The sequence below is a fragment of the Pistacia vera genome, unplaced genomic scaffold (assembly GCF_008641045.1).
Source record: "Pistacia vera cultivar Batoury unplaced genomic scaffold, PisVer_v2 Contig476, whole genome shotgun sequence".
Taxonomy (NCBI): Eukaryota; Viridiplantae; Streptophyta; class Magnoliopsida; order Sapindales; family Anacardiaceae; genus Pistacia; species Pistacia vera.
Window position 1 is genome coordinate 10978 of NW_022196308.1, and position 17535 is coordinate 28512.

General features: G+C 34.1%; 2 protein-coding genes across 5 annotated transcripts; both read right to left on the reverse strand.

The window, feature by feature from the left end:
• Positions 1 to 1027: 1027 nt before the first annotated feature.
• On the reverse strand, positions 1028 to 6966 carry LOC116146340 (telomere repeat-binding factor 1). 4 transcript variants are annotated; one of them, XM_031431751.1, is made up of 8 exons: positions 6811 to 6965; positions 6526 to 6580; positions 5289 to 5492; positions 4959 to 5182; positions 4351 to 4435; positions 3698 to 3781; positions 1913 to 2263; positions 1028 to 1586 (listed from the first exon to the last, which is right to left on the reverse strand). In XM_031431751.1, exons 3-8 carry the CDS (start codon positions 5436 to 5438, stop codon positions 1572 to 1574), a joined length of 909 nt encoding a protein of 302 aa, XP_031287611.1. In that variant the 5' UTR covers positions 5439 to 5492; positions 6526 to 6580; positions 6811 to 6965; the 3' UTR covers positions 1028 to 1571. The 4 variants fall into 4 exon arrangements, with proteins under 4 accessions (XP_031287611.1, XP_031287612.1, XP_031287613.1 ...); XM_031431752.1 differs by having other exon boundaries at positions 6526 to 6575; positions 6811 to 6964; XM_031431753.1 differs by lacking the exon at positions 6526 to 6580 and having other exon boundaries at positions 5289 to 5479; positions 6811 to 6966.
• An 8632-nt stretch (positions 6967 to 15598) lies between these two features.
• LOC116146335 (cysteine-rich and transmembrane domain-containing protein WIH2-like) lies at positions 15599 to 16767 on the reverse strand. Its single transcript, XM_031431746.1, has 3 exons — positions 16588 to 16767; positions 16202 to 16364; positions 15599 to 15822 (listed from the first exon to the last, which is right to left on the reverse strand). Exons 1-3 carry the CDS (start codon positions 16637 to 16639, stop codon positions 15777 to 15779), a joined length of 261 nt encoding a protein of 86 aa, XP_031287606.1. The 5' UTR covers positions 16640 to 16767; the 3' UTR covers positions 15599 to 15776.
• Between the last annotated feature and the right edge of the window lie 768 nt (positions 16768 to 17535).

The window sequence follows — 17535 nt, forward strand, 5'->3', positions numbered from 1 at the left end:
ATGGAATCATTAAAAGCAATTAAATTCAAACATTTCCAATGTTTTAAAACTCGATCGGTTTAACTGAGACTCGGAAGCTTCACCGGGTCAGGTTCACATTTTTCCTATTCACCCAAAATCCTAAAATTTAGAATAATAATCAGCGAACAATTGAAGATTGGGATGTTGGAGCTTTTGAAACGAAAGTGTCAGTGAGTGCAATGGTGGCGACAAGGTTGATTTCCGATGAGTAAATCGACCGAAAATCGAAAAAAAAAAACTGACGGTGGCAACAACCGGCTTTTGCCAACAATTAGCGAGACTAATGAGGGTAGGGTGAGATGTGTTTTGGTCGGAAGGAAGAGGGGAGTATTTCTAGGGTGATGGGGAGGGTTGTCAACGCCAACATTGATGAGATCTAACCAAAATCAAATCAATATCAATCATATCTAGGATAGATTTTAAGGGGAATCGGCTCAAGAGACTATGGGTGTTGCATTTGAGGTGTCACGTCGCCGGCTCAAGAGACTATGGGTGTTGCATTTGAGGTGTCACGTCGCCAACCAATCATCAATCGATTTGTATTTAAAGTGTGTTTACTAAAGTTCAAACCTATAGGGACTTAACTTAATTTCTTGAGGTATACTTGCTGAATTTTAAAAATTGTTGTCAACCGGTTTGATCATGCTGATCATACCAGTCAACCTAAGACCCGACAACTTGGCCAGGTTTCACCTCGGATTGGGTTTTAAAACATTAGACATTCCCTTTGATTCCATGTTTAGAGTGTAAATTAAAATACATACAAATTGGACTCCACTACTTGAACCAAATACTTCTGCTAGAGAATGTTGAACAAAAACATTTTATGCTGCTCTAAACGGATCAATGAATCCCAAACAGACGGAATCAAGGCAATAGAAAAAAATAATATAAATTTGTACAATTGATCCCCTAAAAATAATTATTCCACCAAAACACATATTCCTCGTTTAAAGATACCCCAAAAAATAAAAATGTACAATATACTTGTATCAGTTGTATGAACTATGAAAGCCGATGACGTACTTAATTTAGAATTAAGTGCTGCAAAAACCATCTATAATACATTCACTTCCATCACAGAGCTCCAAAAGGCATGGAGAAAGAAGGGTTACATAACAGACATCTCAGTCGGAACCATGAATCCAACTGTTATTAATTTCTTTCTACACTAATTTCTACATTTTGCTGCATTTTCAAATTTCTAAAAATCAATAAATATCAGCTACAAACAAGAAGATCCTACATAAGCCAACAAGAAGAAAAAAAGCAGTAGGACATGACCCATCTTCCAAATGGTCAACAAGAAAAAGCTATTTCGTGATCTACCATTTTCACAGGATATGGTAGTATGCCGTGAAGGTTATCCTGCACATACCTGTCCAAGAGGCCTAATGATATTTACAAGTACAAACAAATGTCACAAAGGACATTCATGTAACTGGGGATCAATAAAAAAATGCACTGGTTAATTGCTCGTCATTGTCCATTTTGGGTGGAAGCGATTTGTCGGGTCTATGAAGCTACGTAGTTGCCTCCCTTTATTTCCATCAGGCTCGTATCATCTGCGCAATTTACAAAAGACACATTGACTCAAAAGATCAAAAAACATCTCAGTGGAACTTCAATTTGCAACGACTAAACTGATTTCAGCATAAAGAGTCATAAATTATTTCAAGATCAAGTTTTGCAGCTCAGCCTAGGCTGAACTTCAAAATTCAGGCTCAAGCACAGCTCCAAGCAGATTTAGGAGAACTGCTGTCCAACTTAAATTGACTTATCAATTACCAAAGCCTCAACAAGCTCAGACTTTAGCTCTGTTTGAGCTGCTCTATATTATTTTAATTATTACATATATACCATATGATGTAGATATAAAATATAATTTTACCATTTTTGGGTTGTTTCTTCCTTTCAGTGTCTTCATTGCAGCTTCTGCAAAAGCTTGTGCGGCTTCTGCATCAGCTTCTGCAGCCTCTGCCTCCCTTGCTGCTTCTTCAGCTTCTGCTATGGCAGCTTCAGCCTCTGCAACTGCTCGAGCAGCAGCAACAGCAGCCTCTTGAGGAGTCATACTCCTCATCTTGGCTAACTCTAAATCAATCTGAGATTTTGTAGGAATATTAACATCATCATTATCAACTTGAGAAGAAACCCTCTGCCTTCCCTCTATGAGTAACATGGAAGAATTTCTTCTTCGGTCAGAAAATGGTATTGTGGGTGCAATCCTATACTTGCGTTTTATCTGCATGAAAAGAAAAAAAATTCTTGGCATTCAAATCCAACCCTAAAAAATAAAAATATTACCACTTAGCCAACAAACCAATATTTTGGAAACTAAATTCAGTTTCCTATTAGTCAAGTTTTACATGATTCTGGGGCAGCACTCCCTCATCATAATAATAGATGAAAATTACTTGTACTTGCAGTACCATACAAGAAAGACATGGGGCCCAAGAATTAATAACTCTTTACATATATATTCTCATAAATACGTTACACATATACACTGTGCAGACCAGAAATTGATAAATTCAATTAAACATTAATTGCCAGTACATAACTTATTCCTTCCTAGAAGAATGCTTCTAATTTTCCTACTTGTGATGATAAGTATTTATTTGCTTAGACTTCAACCGTCTTCATGGTATTACAAGCAAAGAATATAACTCAAAAATTGCTCATGGAAAAACTGCAAATTTCTCATTTCTCCCCATAGAGAAGATAATAACTACTGAAATTCAAAGGTAACATAAGACATGCTTTAATAGCAGTATTTTTAAATGCCAAATGTAACAACATCGCCAAGCCCAAGAGAGTGAAGTACTGACTAAAAATTTTTCCATCAAAATGGCGTTTAACTCAGATTGGTTTGGCTATATGCCCAAAGAGATCATTTAATTGAAGAACATGTGCTTAAAAGGTAAGTAGATCAGAGATCCAAATCCATATTTTAAGCCCTTCAGGAAAAAGTTAGAAATGTGCAATAACAAATAAAAAGAAAGAATAAAATCTGCCATAGAATTATAACCAATAAGAAAAAACTCAGCCAGAAGATGGGAGGAAAGGAGCAAAGGGAATTAAGAAAAGACGCAAATGTGTGAGCAAGAGTAAGAGATAAAGAATTTGGCTTCAATCCCTTCATCTTGCCAAATGAGAATTAAGACTTTAAAAACTATCATAAACCCCCTTTCAACTCACATTGGTCTTGCATAAATCTTTGTTTCACAACATGTTTCAATAATTTCAAACATCAAGAGACTCTACTTGTTAATCACTTCATATGTAATCCACATTCAATAAAGATGCACTGTGATCCAGCTAACTCCAAAAATCTATTATGATGCTCCAAAAAGTCCTTAAGAAATTGCAAACATGTCTGAACATTAATTTATTAACATCCCTTCAGTATCCCAATCTACGATTTGCCAATTTCAATAACCTAAAGGTCCAAGTTGTTTACTGTAACATGGCAGTATTACCTGTTCCATGGCATCAAGAAGTGTTTTATTCATTTAGTTTTCACCATTAGAGAAAGAAAGAAGGAAAGAAAAATAAAAAAACGGAGGATAACATAGATCCTTTAGCTTTCGTTAAGGTTCAAGGCATCAAAGCTTAGTGTTAACAGGCATCCAAGTCACTTAACATATTACACCACAGATTTGTAGCACATTACTACCTTAATGAGTTTCCCAGTTGCTGCTAAATATTTCAATTTAGCCGATAATAGCCTCTTAAAGTCTGGAGGTGCCCAGTATTGCTCCTGCAGAACAAATAAACGGTGAAGGTAAGCATACAAGATAGCTAACCTTTATCAATACTAAGAAGTATAGTCCATAACCCATTTTAAAGAAATGAAAGCTTAATAAGATACATGTAATGCAAAATGACCAACAACAAACATATCCATTTCAAATGTCATGATCTAGACCATGGCCACTCATCCAGCTGTATTTGTGAAGAATGTGCAGTCAATACAAACTATGTAAAGCGCACCGACACTGTTATCACTAATCAATGGATGTGTTATGAATACCAACTTTGTGGGGTCAGGATCGAACTTTATAGCATTAAGGCAACCAGTACTATCAATCATCTTATTAATTGTTCATTTCCACCTAAATACTCCTCAGCTTCATACAAAATCAATGGCCAATTGTAACACATAAATCAGCCTGACCATAATTTAAGTACCATAAGATTTAACAGAAACTTAAGATAATACAGAAATGTTTAATGGAACTACAAATAAACCTCAAACAACCAAGATAAATTCCTATAAAATAAGAACATATTATATTCTACAACATTTTTCCTCATATACAGAAGTACCTCAATGTATGCAGCAATGGATGTCTTATTAGAACCACCAGGCTCCTTCAAGGTGGTTATAGCCTCCATTATAAGGTTGTCCAACCTAAAACAACGAAAACAAAGAATTAAATTATATTCCACAATCATACATAAGTGGTAAAACAATGTAATTTTATTCCATTTTAAAATTACCAAAATATAACCTTAAACGGCATAAATGTTGGACAATACAACAAATTTCAAAGTGGATACATGACACTACATTTAGATGACTTTGAATGCTTTTGAGTGTTCTCATTGAAATATCTTCTCAAACTCACAATCGTGGTAGTAGAAACAAACATGAAGGGATAAAAGAATAGTAGATCTTGAGCTCCACTAATTTGATAACATGGGCGTGGAGAGTATTAAAAGCAAGCTACTAAAATATTAAGTACAATAAAAATCCAGTAAGTTAAAATGAAAAAGTATAGGACCTAGATGTAGAGCAGTGAGAATTGCACCACTTCCCATGTACCAAAGTATCCCACACTTCTTTTCTCTCTTAGGGAGGTTTTTTCACATATCAGTTAAGGAAGTGAGACAATGCAAAACCAATTATGTCAGGAAAAAAAAAAAAGTCTTACCTTACTATAGATCTCTTTGGAGCAGCAGCAATCTGCGGCACACCACTGACTGTGACTGGCTTAACATCCAAAATTTCTTCCTCATCGCTTAGAGCAGCATTAGCAGCAAGAGACAAAGAGTTCTCTTCCAGTTTAGGGGCATGTGCTGTTCTTTTAATAGCTAACCTAGACTTTTCCCGTGATCCCCATCCATTGGTCATCACACTCATATTTCTCCACTTGTCCTACCCCACATCAAAACAAAGCAATCAATCACCATTTACAAAAAATAGTACTAACCAAAATGCTTCTCTCAGCATATAGGTAAACAAAAATTGTGATAGAACCAACCTTGAGATCAACATTAGAACGCAGATACAAGACACCACTGAATTCTGGGTCTTTAAGTATTGTGCGCCATTTGCCAGCCCCATGTTTAATAACCCCAGCTTTTAATGCAGCTTCTTCTTCTTGTGTCCATTTCTGCTTTGGAGCACCCATAAAGAACAGCTAAAAGAAACTCCTCAAAATCAACCGAAGTTCTGAACTGTAAACCTAAGAGCAGATGGTCAAATAAAAACAATCACATACCAACAACTGATACGGTCAAATCTCTCAAAAAGAAAGGACTGTCAAATAGCAATCACCAAACAGATATCATATGCCAATTGGTCGAAAACATCTTTAAAGCTCAAACATCCACTTACACAAGCAAGAACAACACTGAGTATAGTCCCTTCCACCTCAACCACTACATTGAAGACTATACCACCTCAAAAGAGCAACGCTAAACATACAAACTTTGTCTAAAAAATAAAGTAACATACTCATCATGTGTCACATATGTTTTTATACAAAGTTGAAAATGTAGAATTATTCAACCCACAAAATATCACTCGACTAAAACTTGTAAGTACCATCATCTTAACCAAACAAAGTTTGTATTCCATGCAGAAGAAAATCCAAGGGAAGACCAATGATAACAGCTAAAAACAAAGTAAGTCTACCTTTTCTAGTATAACATGATTAATTTAATGTATAAGAAATTAAAATCTCAAAACACTACAACTAATTTAATCAAAAGTCAAAACCATAAAAGCAACATACACTGAAATATTTTGTCCTCGCATGGGTATACCTATTTCACGGTGTGTAACCGTTAAAATGATTAAACTCACTATGATTAATTATTTTGTGATTAGAGCTCTTCAAAGATGCAACAAACGTTACTTGGAGACATTAGCAATATGTTTACAAATGGTTTATGCTTCAGTTGCTGAGATGAAGAAAAAAGTCGCAAATAATGTACCAAATACTCAATATAAAGGTTAACTAAATTTTTAAAACAAGATGGAGCATTTTTATAATTCACAGCCTAATTCAACAAAAAATTGGAATATTAATTTCTTCTAGTCTCTAGTTCACTAAATCATACTGGCAATACAAATCCAAAACGCTGAAGTTTCAACCAAACCGCCACACAAATCCCATTTTCTCACATTAGCTAAATAATAACATCAATTGAATTGGTTCAAAACTCCATACTACGCTCAAAACATTCAAAAATTACAACAAAAATTAAATAAACCTGATCAAAACACAGCAATAACATCATACACTATCGAGAGATCGAAGCACCTGATCTGACAACAAAAATCAATAATGAAAAAGAGGATTATAATAAACCATAAATGAAAAAACCCTAAAACAATAACAATTTCATAAAAATGCAAATAAATTTAAAATTAAACTCTGTAAACATGCACAGAACCTTTCTATGAACAAATCAAACACCAAACAATGAATTAAAAACAATAAATAAAAAATACAATAGAAATTGAAATTATTACGAAGAAGAAGAGAGAAACCATACCTGAGATGATAGAAATTTAACTGATTTTTAATTTTTAATTTTTGGTTTGTTGTGTTGGCGAAGCTTAGGTTCAAATTTGTGCGTTAAAAAAACATATTAATAATAACAATGGATTATGTGTTTTTGTTTCGTGATTTTTGGCACATGTTTTAGAATTCAGTTACAGCGGAAGGGGCATGGCGGTGATAATGTGACAGCGGGTCAGACGAAAGTTACGTGGTAAGTCATACACGTGCTGAAATCTAAAGTAGATGGTTAATAGGTTTAGGGTAGGGTCAGTGGCAGATGATGGACGCGTGTTGATGAGTGAATTGTTGAGGCAGAATCTTCGACTCCGGCTTAACCTAGTCGGGCCCCGGCAGCTCCTTTTAGGTTCGGATTTCAATTTAATTTTTTGTTTATTCAAAATACTGTAATTATAATTCTTATCTACTGATCTAATGTGAATAATGGACATAAATGTTTATTTTAAATAAATTTATTAAATTCTTAATTATTGTATTGCAAGAGATGAAGTATAATTAGTATTAAATATTAATAAAATAATTATTTAGGGAAATTATAATAATTCACTAGTTTTGAACTAAAAATTCTTGAAATCATTTTCCATATTACCAATAAAGATAAAGTAATAATTACATTACCTTTATCTTTATAATACATAAATTATTCCCTTCTCTTTTATTTATCTTTTTTCTCAAAATATACATATTCGAACCAATTTATATGCATCTTAACTAATCTTCGTGACTTATTAAATACCTTAATACATGAAAAACCATTGATAATAGAACAAGTGATTTACTAATATTTATTAATTGTTAAATCAAGTCATTCATTTACTCATGTCAAAAGTGACACGATTTTAAGGATTTTAAGGTTAGGTTTTGATGAATTATATTTTCTAAAGTATTTTACAAAATTAGAGGAAATTTTTTCTCAATATTTAAAAACTTCTAGAAATCAAATCCACATTTATTTTCAACATGTTCAGAATTGATAAACAATATTTATTATTGAATATATGTATAAAAATGTAACACATAATTTAACATATGTGTTGTAAATATAAGATAATTAAATTATGGAATTTTATTTTCATAGATAAAATATGAGAAAATAAACTTTATTAAATAATCATCATTAACTCTTCAAATATACGGAATATAACGAACTTTACTTTATTGGAGATCGATTGAATAAAGGGAAGATGAGTATAGTGAGACAGGAAGATATGTATAATGGGAAGTGGGTCATTCAAGGTATGTCGGTTAATGTGGATAAACAGCTATTTTTTGTTAACACCTTACTTTAGTCAACTGCTGTAAATTAATTTCCCTAATTTTTTTTTTTTTTTTGGATAATTAGAGTGTCCAGACCAGCTTGCACCGAGTTGCACTTGCACCGAGTTAATCCTTAAAGTCCATTGAACACATTACAAGCTCAAAAAATCAGTTAAATCACAATGTTATTGTGGTAGGTGATTTCAAAATTTAAACTTAGAAATTCAAATAATGGAATAAATCTCCTTAACCATAAGGCCAACCCCTTAGGGTTTAAGTTTAGCTTTTAAGCTGCCTAGAAATATCACCCAATTAAAGCTAGAATTGGATCTAGGTCAAGCTTTTTGGCTTGCATTTAAGGCCTGGAAATATATCCCAATTCAAGCTATATTGACCTCCCGATTAATGTCATTATTAATAGTGGTGTAATTTGAGAATCAGGTAAACTTTTAATATTAACATTACATGTAACATATTTTATATCATGTTCATGTTACATTATTTGGTTCAAACACCAGTACTATTGTTCTCATATTGTTTGAAAAATCTTTTAGATTCACAATTTTGTTTGAGTAAAATTGTCCTTCATGTTTCCAAATGAAATATAAGTTGTTTATTTTGATGTAAAACCAGTTGAAGGCAAACCAAACGCGGGCTAGCCCCATTCATAATTAAAATAAAAAATGATTTTATTAACTGAAAGAAGGTAACCAGTAAAAATAGGAGTGGAGTTGTCCAATCTATAGTTTTATAAAACTCCAACTTAACCGATTTTTCGATATAAATGTTTCATTGATCCACCAATAATTATATTCCTTATTTCTTAAATTTCTCCTAATCTCAAGTCCTCCAACAAAATCGAAGCAATAAAATTTAAAATTTTTTGACATAATTTATACTAATTTTGGCCACTTCATGACCGACAACAGTCACAACACCACCTACACAAGAATACCCCCAAACTCGTTTCATCAAGAATATGGAGAGTAAGCTACCACCACAACCATAATCAACACCTCCATTCATTTACTTCAAACCAAAAACACAAACAAGGCTCAAGGATTGCACTTCTCAAAAGAAAGGAAGAGCTCGACAAACCTGACGAAGATGAGTTGGACCTGACAACAAAAATGAGCTCCTGTCGAAGATGAAAGCAAGCCTCCACCTCTGATGAAACAAGGCTAAAGGCTCTAGGCTATCGTTGAAGGAGGAAATTGGAAATGAGAGATGAAATGCAGAGGTTAAAGAGAGATAAAAGCATTGAAAGGAGAATAGATTGATGTACCTAACAACAAAGAGGAGCTTATGAGTGACGATGAAGAGGAGCTGACGAGTCACGACGAAAAGGAGATGATCGACGGTGAAGAAAGGAAGATTTTAGGGCAAAATGGTGAAGGAAATTGAGAATTTGTTTGCTCTGCTTTGGGATTTAGGGTTTACCTCTGTTTTCTTTGCTCTTTTAAATTCGCAAATTTGTTTGAGCAAAACTATCCTTCATGTTTTTAAATGAAATACAAGTTGTTTATTTTGATGTAAAACTAGTTGAAGACAAACCAAACGCGGCCCAGCTCCATTCATAATTAGAATAAAAAATGAATTTATTAATTGAAAGAAGGTAACCAATAAAAATAGGAGTGGAGTTGTCCCATATATAGTTGGATAGAACTTTGATTTAACTGGTTTTTCAATATAAATGTTTCATTGATCCACCAATAATTATATTCCTTATTTCTTAAATTTCTCCTAATCCCAAGTACATCAACTAAACAGAAATGATAAAATTAAAATTTTTTTTTGACACAATTTAGACTAATTTTGGCCACTTCATGACCGGCCACCACCTACACTAGAATACCCCTAACCTCGTTTCATCAAGAATATGAAGATTAAGCTCCCACCACAACCATAATCAACACCTCCATTCATTTCCTTCAAACTAAAAACACAAACAAGGCTCAAGGCATGCAGTTCTCAAATGAATTAATGGCATGCAGTTCTCAAACGAAAGGAAGATCTCGACAAACCTGACAAAGATGAGTTGGAGCTGACGAGGAAGATGAGCTGGAGCTGACGATGAAGATGAGTTGTTGCTGAAGATGAAAGCAAGCCTCCACCTCGGATGAAACAATGCTGAAGGCTCTTGTTTGTCGTTGAAGGAGGAAATTGGAAATGAAATATGAAATTCTGAGGTTAAAGAGAGATGAAAGCATTGAAGGGATAAGTGATCGACGTACTTAACGACGAAGCGAAGCTGACGAGTGATGATGAAGAAAAGTTGACAAGTGACAACAAAGAGGAGATGATCAACGGTGAAGAGAGGAAGATTTTAGGGCAAAATGATGAAAGAAATCGCGAATTTGTTTGCTCTGTTTTGGGATTTAGGTTTTACCTTTGTTTTGTTTGCTCTTCTAAATTCGCATATTTGTTTGAGTAAAACTGTCCTTCATGTTTTCAAATGAAATACAAGTTGTTTATTTTGACGTAAAACTAGTTGAAGGCAAACCAAATGCGGGCCACCGCCATTCTTAATTAAAATAAAAAATGAGTTTATTAATTGAAAGAAGGTAACCAATAAAAATAGAAGTGGAGTTGTCCCATCTATAGTTGGATAGAACTCTGACTTAACCGGTTTTTCAATATAAATGTTTCATTGATCCACCAATAATTATATTCCTTATTTATTAAAATTTCTCTTAATCTCAAGTACATCATAACATCAACCAAATCAAGGCAATAAAATTTAAATTTTTTTGACGTAATTTAGACTAATTTTGGCCACTTCATGACCGACACCCCCACCTACACTAGAATATCCCCAACCTCGTTTCATCAAGAATATGGAGATTAAGCTCCCAACACAACCATAATCAACACCTCCATTCATTTACTTTAAACCAAAAACACAAACAAGGTTGAAGGCATGCAGTTCTCAAATCAATTAATGGCATGTAGTTCTCAAAAGAAAGGAAAAGCTCAACAAACCTTACGAAGATGAGCTGGAGCTGAAGACGAAGATGAGCTACTGTCGAAGATGAAAGCAAGCTCCACCTCTGAAGAAACAAGGATGAAGGCTCTAGGTTGTCGTTGAAGGAGGAAATCGGAAATGAGAGATGAAAGCATTGAAAGGAGAAGAGACCGACGTACCTAACGATGAAGAGAAGTTAATGAGTGACAATGAAGAGGAGCTGACGAGTGACGACAAAGAGGAGATGATTAGTAGTGAAAAGAGGAAGATTTTAGGGCAAAAGGACGAAGGAAATCGCGAATTTCTTTGCTCTGTTTTGGGATTTAAGGTTTACCTCTCCTTTGTTTGCTATTCTAAATTTTGTTTGAGTAAAATTATCCTTCATGTTTTCAAATGAAATACAAGTTGTTTATTTTGATGTAAAACCAGTTGAAGACAAACCAAACGCGGGCCAGCTCCATTCATAATTAAAATAAAAAATGAATTTATTAATTTAAAGAACGTAACCTGTAAAAATATGAGTGGAGTTGTCCCATCTGTAGTTGGATAGAACTTTGACTTAACCAGTTTTTTGATATAAATGTTTCATTGATCCACCAATAATTATAGGAAAATAATATAATTACCGAAAAATAATATAATTACGGAAGAATGCACACCGAATTCATGTACTGAATGACATGACATCATTCTGACCATCGATTAATTATGAATTTTTTTTTTTAAGAAAACAAGATGACGTCACGTTATTCAGTGCATGAATTCGATGCACATTATTCGGCAACTGTAGTATTGCTCATAGTTATATTCCTTATTTCTTAAATTTCTCCTAATCCCAAGTACATCAACCAAACCGAAGCAATAAAATTTAAATATTTTTTTGGCCACTTCATGATCGACCACCACCTACATTAACATTAGAATACCTCCAACCTCGTTTTATCAAGAATCCCACCACAACCATAATCAACACCTCCATTCATTCACTTCAAACAAAAAACACAAACAAGGCTAAAGGCATGCGGTTCTCAAATCAATTAATGGCATGCAGTTCTCAAAAGAAAGGAAGAGCTCGACAAACCTGACGAAGATGAGCTGGAGCTGACGACAAGGATGAGCTATTGCCAAAGATTAAAGCAAGTCTCCACCTCTGATGAAACAAGGCTGAAGGCTCTAGGCTGTCGTTGAAGGAGGAAATCTGAAATGAGAGATGAAATGCAGAAGTTAAAGAGAGATAAAAACATTAAAAGGAGAAGAGATCAACGTACCTGACAATGACGAGGAGTTAAAGAGTGACTATGAAGAGGAGCTGACGAGTGACGATGAAAAGGAGCTGACAAGTGACAACGAAGAGGAGATGATCGATAGTGAAAAGGAAGATTTTAGGGCAAAATGACGAAGGAAATCGCGAATTTGTTTGCTTTGTTTTGCGATTTAGAGTTTACCTCTGTTTGTTTGCTCTTCTAAATTCGCAAATTTGTTTGAGTAAAACTATCCTTCATGTTTTCAAATGAAATACAAGTTGTTTATTTGGATGTAAAACCAATTGAAGACAAACCAAACGCGGGCTAGCTCCATTCATAATTAAAATAAAAAATGAATTTATCAATTGAAAGAAGGTAACCAGTAAAAATAGGAGTGGAATTGTCCCATCTATAGTTGGATAGAATTCTGACTTAACCAGTTTTTTTATATAAATGTATCATTGATCCACCAATAAATATATTCCTTATTTCTTAAATTTCTCCTAATCCCAAGTACATCAACCAAATCGAAGCAATAAAATTTAAATTTTTTTGACATAATTTAGACTAATTTTGGCCACTTCATGACCGACCACCACCTACATTAGAATACCTCCAATCTCATTTCTTCAAGAATATGGAGATTAACCTCCCACCACAACCATAATCAACACCTCCATTCATTTACTTCAAACAAAAACACAAACAAGGCTGAAGGCATGCAGTTCTCAAATCAATTAATGGCATGCAGTTCTCAAAAGAAAGGAAGAGCTCGACAAACATAACGAAGATGAGCTACTACCGAAAATGAAAGCAAACCTCCATCTCTGATGAAACAAGGCTAAAGGCTCTAGGCTGTTGTTGAATGAGGAAATAAAAAATTAGAAATGAAATACAGAGGTTAAAGAGAGATGAAAGCATTGAAAGGAGAAGAGATCGACGTACCTAATGAGGAAGAGGAGCTGACGAGTGACAACAAAGAGTAGATGATCGACGGTGAATTGAGGAAGATTTTAGAGCAAAATGATGAAGGAAACTGCAAATTTGTTTGCTCTGTTTTGGGATTTAGGGTTTACCTCTCTTTTGTTTGCTCTTCTAAATTCGTAAATTTGTTTGAGTAAAACTATCCTTCATGTTTTCAAATGAAATATAAGTTGTTTATTTTGATGTAAGACCAGTTGAAGACAAACCAAACGCGGGCCAGCTCCTTTCATAATTAAAATAAAAAATAAATTTATTAATTGAAAGAAGGTAACCATTAAAAATAAGAGTGTAGTTGCCTCATTTATAGTTGGATAGAATTCTGACTTAACCGGTTTTTTGATATAAATGTTTCATTGATCAGCCAATAAATATATTCTTTATTTCTTAAATTTCTCATAATCCCAAGTACATTAACCAAACTGAAGCAATAAAATTTAATTTTTTTTGGCATAATTTAAAATAATTTTGGCCACTTCATGACGGACCACCACCTAGACTTCTTGCTCTTGCTACCTCGTTTCATCGAAATATGACTTTGAAGGAGATTAAGCTCCCATATAACTTGGTGTCATGGAAAGAGCTAAAACCTCCGATTAAAATTACGCATTTATCCCTCTTAAATTTCACTTTGACTATACTCGGGAGAGATAAGTAATGCTTTTATGAAATGTGAAGAGAGGCAGTTGATTATTTGTACTAATTGCGAGGACTTACTGATACTTTCTTAATCGTTTAGGGAATTTAAGAGATAATACCGAAAGATTCTTTAATATACTCTTGTCAATTACATGTTTTCGAACTGAAAAACTGTGCCTTTACAAAACACCCTTTTGGCAGATTTGATCACTTGTTTAAGCAAGGATCCTTCAAATAAAGTTGCCAAGTCTGATGAACCCAGCACCATTATCCTTCAAATAAAGTAGGGGGATGCTGTTCTTGTCAATTAATTGATTCACCAAAAATACTTTTGATTTTGATAAAAGTGGAAGCTGCGTCTTTATCCAATTTCAAAAACTATTAAAAAAGATAAAAGACTAATTTTTAAAACTTGGGTTGCGTGACACGATGGATCTTCTGATAGATGGATGCATTACACACGCAAACAAATACAAAATAATCACCATCACGTCACTGTATAAAAACTCATTCCATTATCGCGGTGGTCCATAGGACCATAAATCATATTCCCACTGAAGATTCCATTAATTATTTCTAAAATACAATTCGTTAAAAATCTTTATGGGTGCGATGGCTCATTATTTTAGTAGAATTTTGGAAATAATATTAAGTAGTTATATAGAAGAGTATTATAAAATAAAATTTAAAAATTTATAAAAAAATCTATAAGTTTATTAATTTAATTAAACACCCTAACATATAAAATAACAAAAATACCCCTATTACTTGCAGTGTCAGATTCCGACCACCACCGTCGAAATCTGGTCGAAAAATCGCGTTACGACACAGACCAATCAGATTTATGTCGTAACGCGTCGTTATGGCCTTTTCCAACCATATCCACCACGAATCTGACCGAACAAAACCAGATCTACAACCTGCTATGGTAGTCGACGGTCGAAAAAGGCCAAAACCATGACCATCTTTGATCATCAGCGACAGCCAAAGATATGACCGTCGTTTTCGATCAACGATGGCCAAGATTTTGTCATCGTTGACCCTCAACGACGACCAGTTCTTTGGCCGTCGCTTCTGGCCAGATCGATGAATTACCGACCATCTCCGATCGGTAATTCACCATTGCGACAAATTCCGACTATCACCACCGATAGTGATCGCCAGAATCTGACAAGTATGGGTCATAAGAGTGTTTTTGTTATTTTTTTAACTTTTTTTTCAAGGGGCATTTAATGAAATTAATAATCTTATAGAGTCTAAAAATAATTAAAAAAATTAGGTAATATTTTTAGAATAATATGTCAAAGATTATTTATAGAATAGGATTAAATATATGGACAAGAATAATGAACCAAAGATGACCTATAAATTTTCATAAACACATTACACAAATAAAGGTTAACTTCATATATAAGGTAGGACCCAACATATGACGTGTCTATTCACATGGAGACCCATAATTGGGTTCTGTTATCCACACGTGCAAACATGCCTACTCCCTCTTTCACTTTACCAGATTTTTCTCCTTTTAAATGTTTCCTCGATAAGAAAGGAAATTCTCTGTGTACTAGAAAAAAAAAAACAAGACTCCAACCAAACATTCTAAAAACACATCTGTCTCTAGCCAGTTTACTTTGATAAAATAATAAACAAAACATATGAGAATCTCCATAATATGTCCAACAACATAAACGAAAATATTTAAATGGTTTCACTTCCAAGCAATTGTTCCAATATTATTATCAAAATTAAAACCCAAATAAAAAAAAAAAAGACAATTACACAATAGAATATCAAGATCTAAACAACACAATTATGGGATCAAATTGCAGTTCGACCGAAAGCCATTTCTCATCAGAAGCAGGCATCCAACAGGCAGCAACAGCATAAAGCAGCCAAGCTGCACATGTCACAAAAATGATAACATTATTATAATTAATTCATTCCAAAATTCAAATTGTATTAGACACGCAATGCGGTTCGTTCCTAGGAATACCCAAACCGACAATAAGGATATAACAAAGTTAAAATTTGTCGAAACCATCAAAAAGTAAACAAAAGCCTAGATATTAACAACAAATAATTTAAATGACCAAAAGACCCTTTAACTGACACAATCCATATCTCGTGAATGGAGTCTTTCTTTATGTCAAACACGGGCATGATCTTCCACCTATTCTATTCACTTGCCACCTACTGCGCGAGTTTGTTAGCTACCCAGTTATTAACTCAGATCTAACCAGGAGTCACATAAAATTTGTGATAGAGAGAAAACATACCATCCTTCCATGAAACCAGTGCTTTGCTTTTGTTGTTGAGGCGGAGGCTGGGCGTATTGAGGCGCGTACTGAGGAGGATATCCTTGCTGGGGAGGAGGATATCCCTGGGGTGGATATCCCGGAGGCGGATAGGCGTCCTTAGGATATCCTTCCGGTGGGTAACCTAACGTGTTTCCAAACAAAATCAACAACAATTACTGATAAAATCGAACACAAGAGATTCCTCATACTAACTTCCCCAGATCCGATTACAACAGATCCCAGAAAACCTAAATCGCTTAGGACTTGATGAAATAGAAAAAGGATCGAAAATATAAAAAAAAAACCCATATGAAATCCAACCAAGAATAAATAAACTAAGAATAAGATTAAACTGAGAGTGGAACCTTGAGGAGGAGGGACGCCAACGGGGGGCTGATGCTGATTGTAGTAACTCATTATCGGAATTGAAAGGTTGGGTGAAGAAGAGGGATCTTGGTGTTGTTGCTTCTAGGACAAAGTCGTCTGAGGGAGTCGATGTGAGAGAGAGAAAGACACAGGTGATTTTATATGAAGATATTTTTATAGTTTCTTATGGGGAGGGTATAAGTAGGAGAAAGGAAGGAGCATAGTGTGGGTTGAAGCGTGATGTTGACACGTAATGAAGATGATTTGATTGGGTAGAGTTTGGGTCGCAGAGTAGGTTAAAAACTTCAAATCAGGGTGGTGTGAGTTGGATAGATGAGTGGACTCAACGATTTAGGGTAAATTGGGTAAATCCGTGTTCAAAACGCGTAGTTTAGGTTACTTTGGATTGCTTTGGAACTTTCCCTTGTTATGAGGTTGTTGCCCTCTTCTCTGTCGTTGTCAACTGCATCCAATGTCCATGGTGTATTGGTGTTATTAAATTGTGCCATATTTATGGTAACATTATCTCGATTTATAATGGACTCTTAAATGAATCAAATTATATTGTATTAAACAAATTAAAAAAAAAAAAAAAAAAAAACAGAAGTGATATTATTAGATGGATTATTTAATTTTTTTTTTTTGAATAGTTTGCGTGTATCTAAAATATAAACTAATTCATATTTGGGTCCTGATCAAGTAAATCTTTTCAATAGTCACTCTTATTAATGTTTAGAGGGATTCGAACCCAGAAACCTATATTGTACTCTTTTTCTTTTTTACCATCAGATCATCAAGTAGTGGTTTATTATTTATTATTGACTGTCCTTACAAATATTTATCATTATTATAATAATTAATTATTTTAATATCAACAATTTGTTTGGCCGTTGACAAGTAATTTATTTGTCAAAAATAAACAAATGATTAATTATCTCAATAGCCTC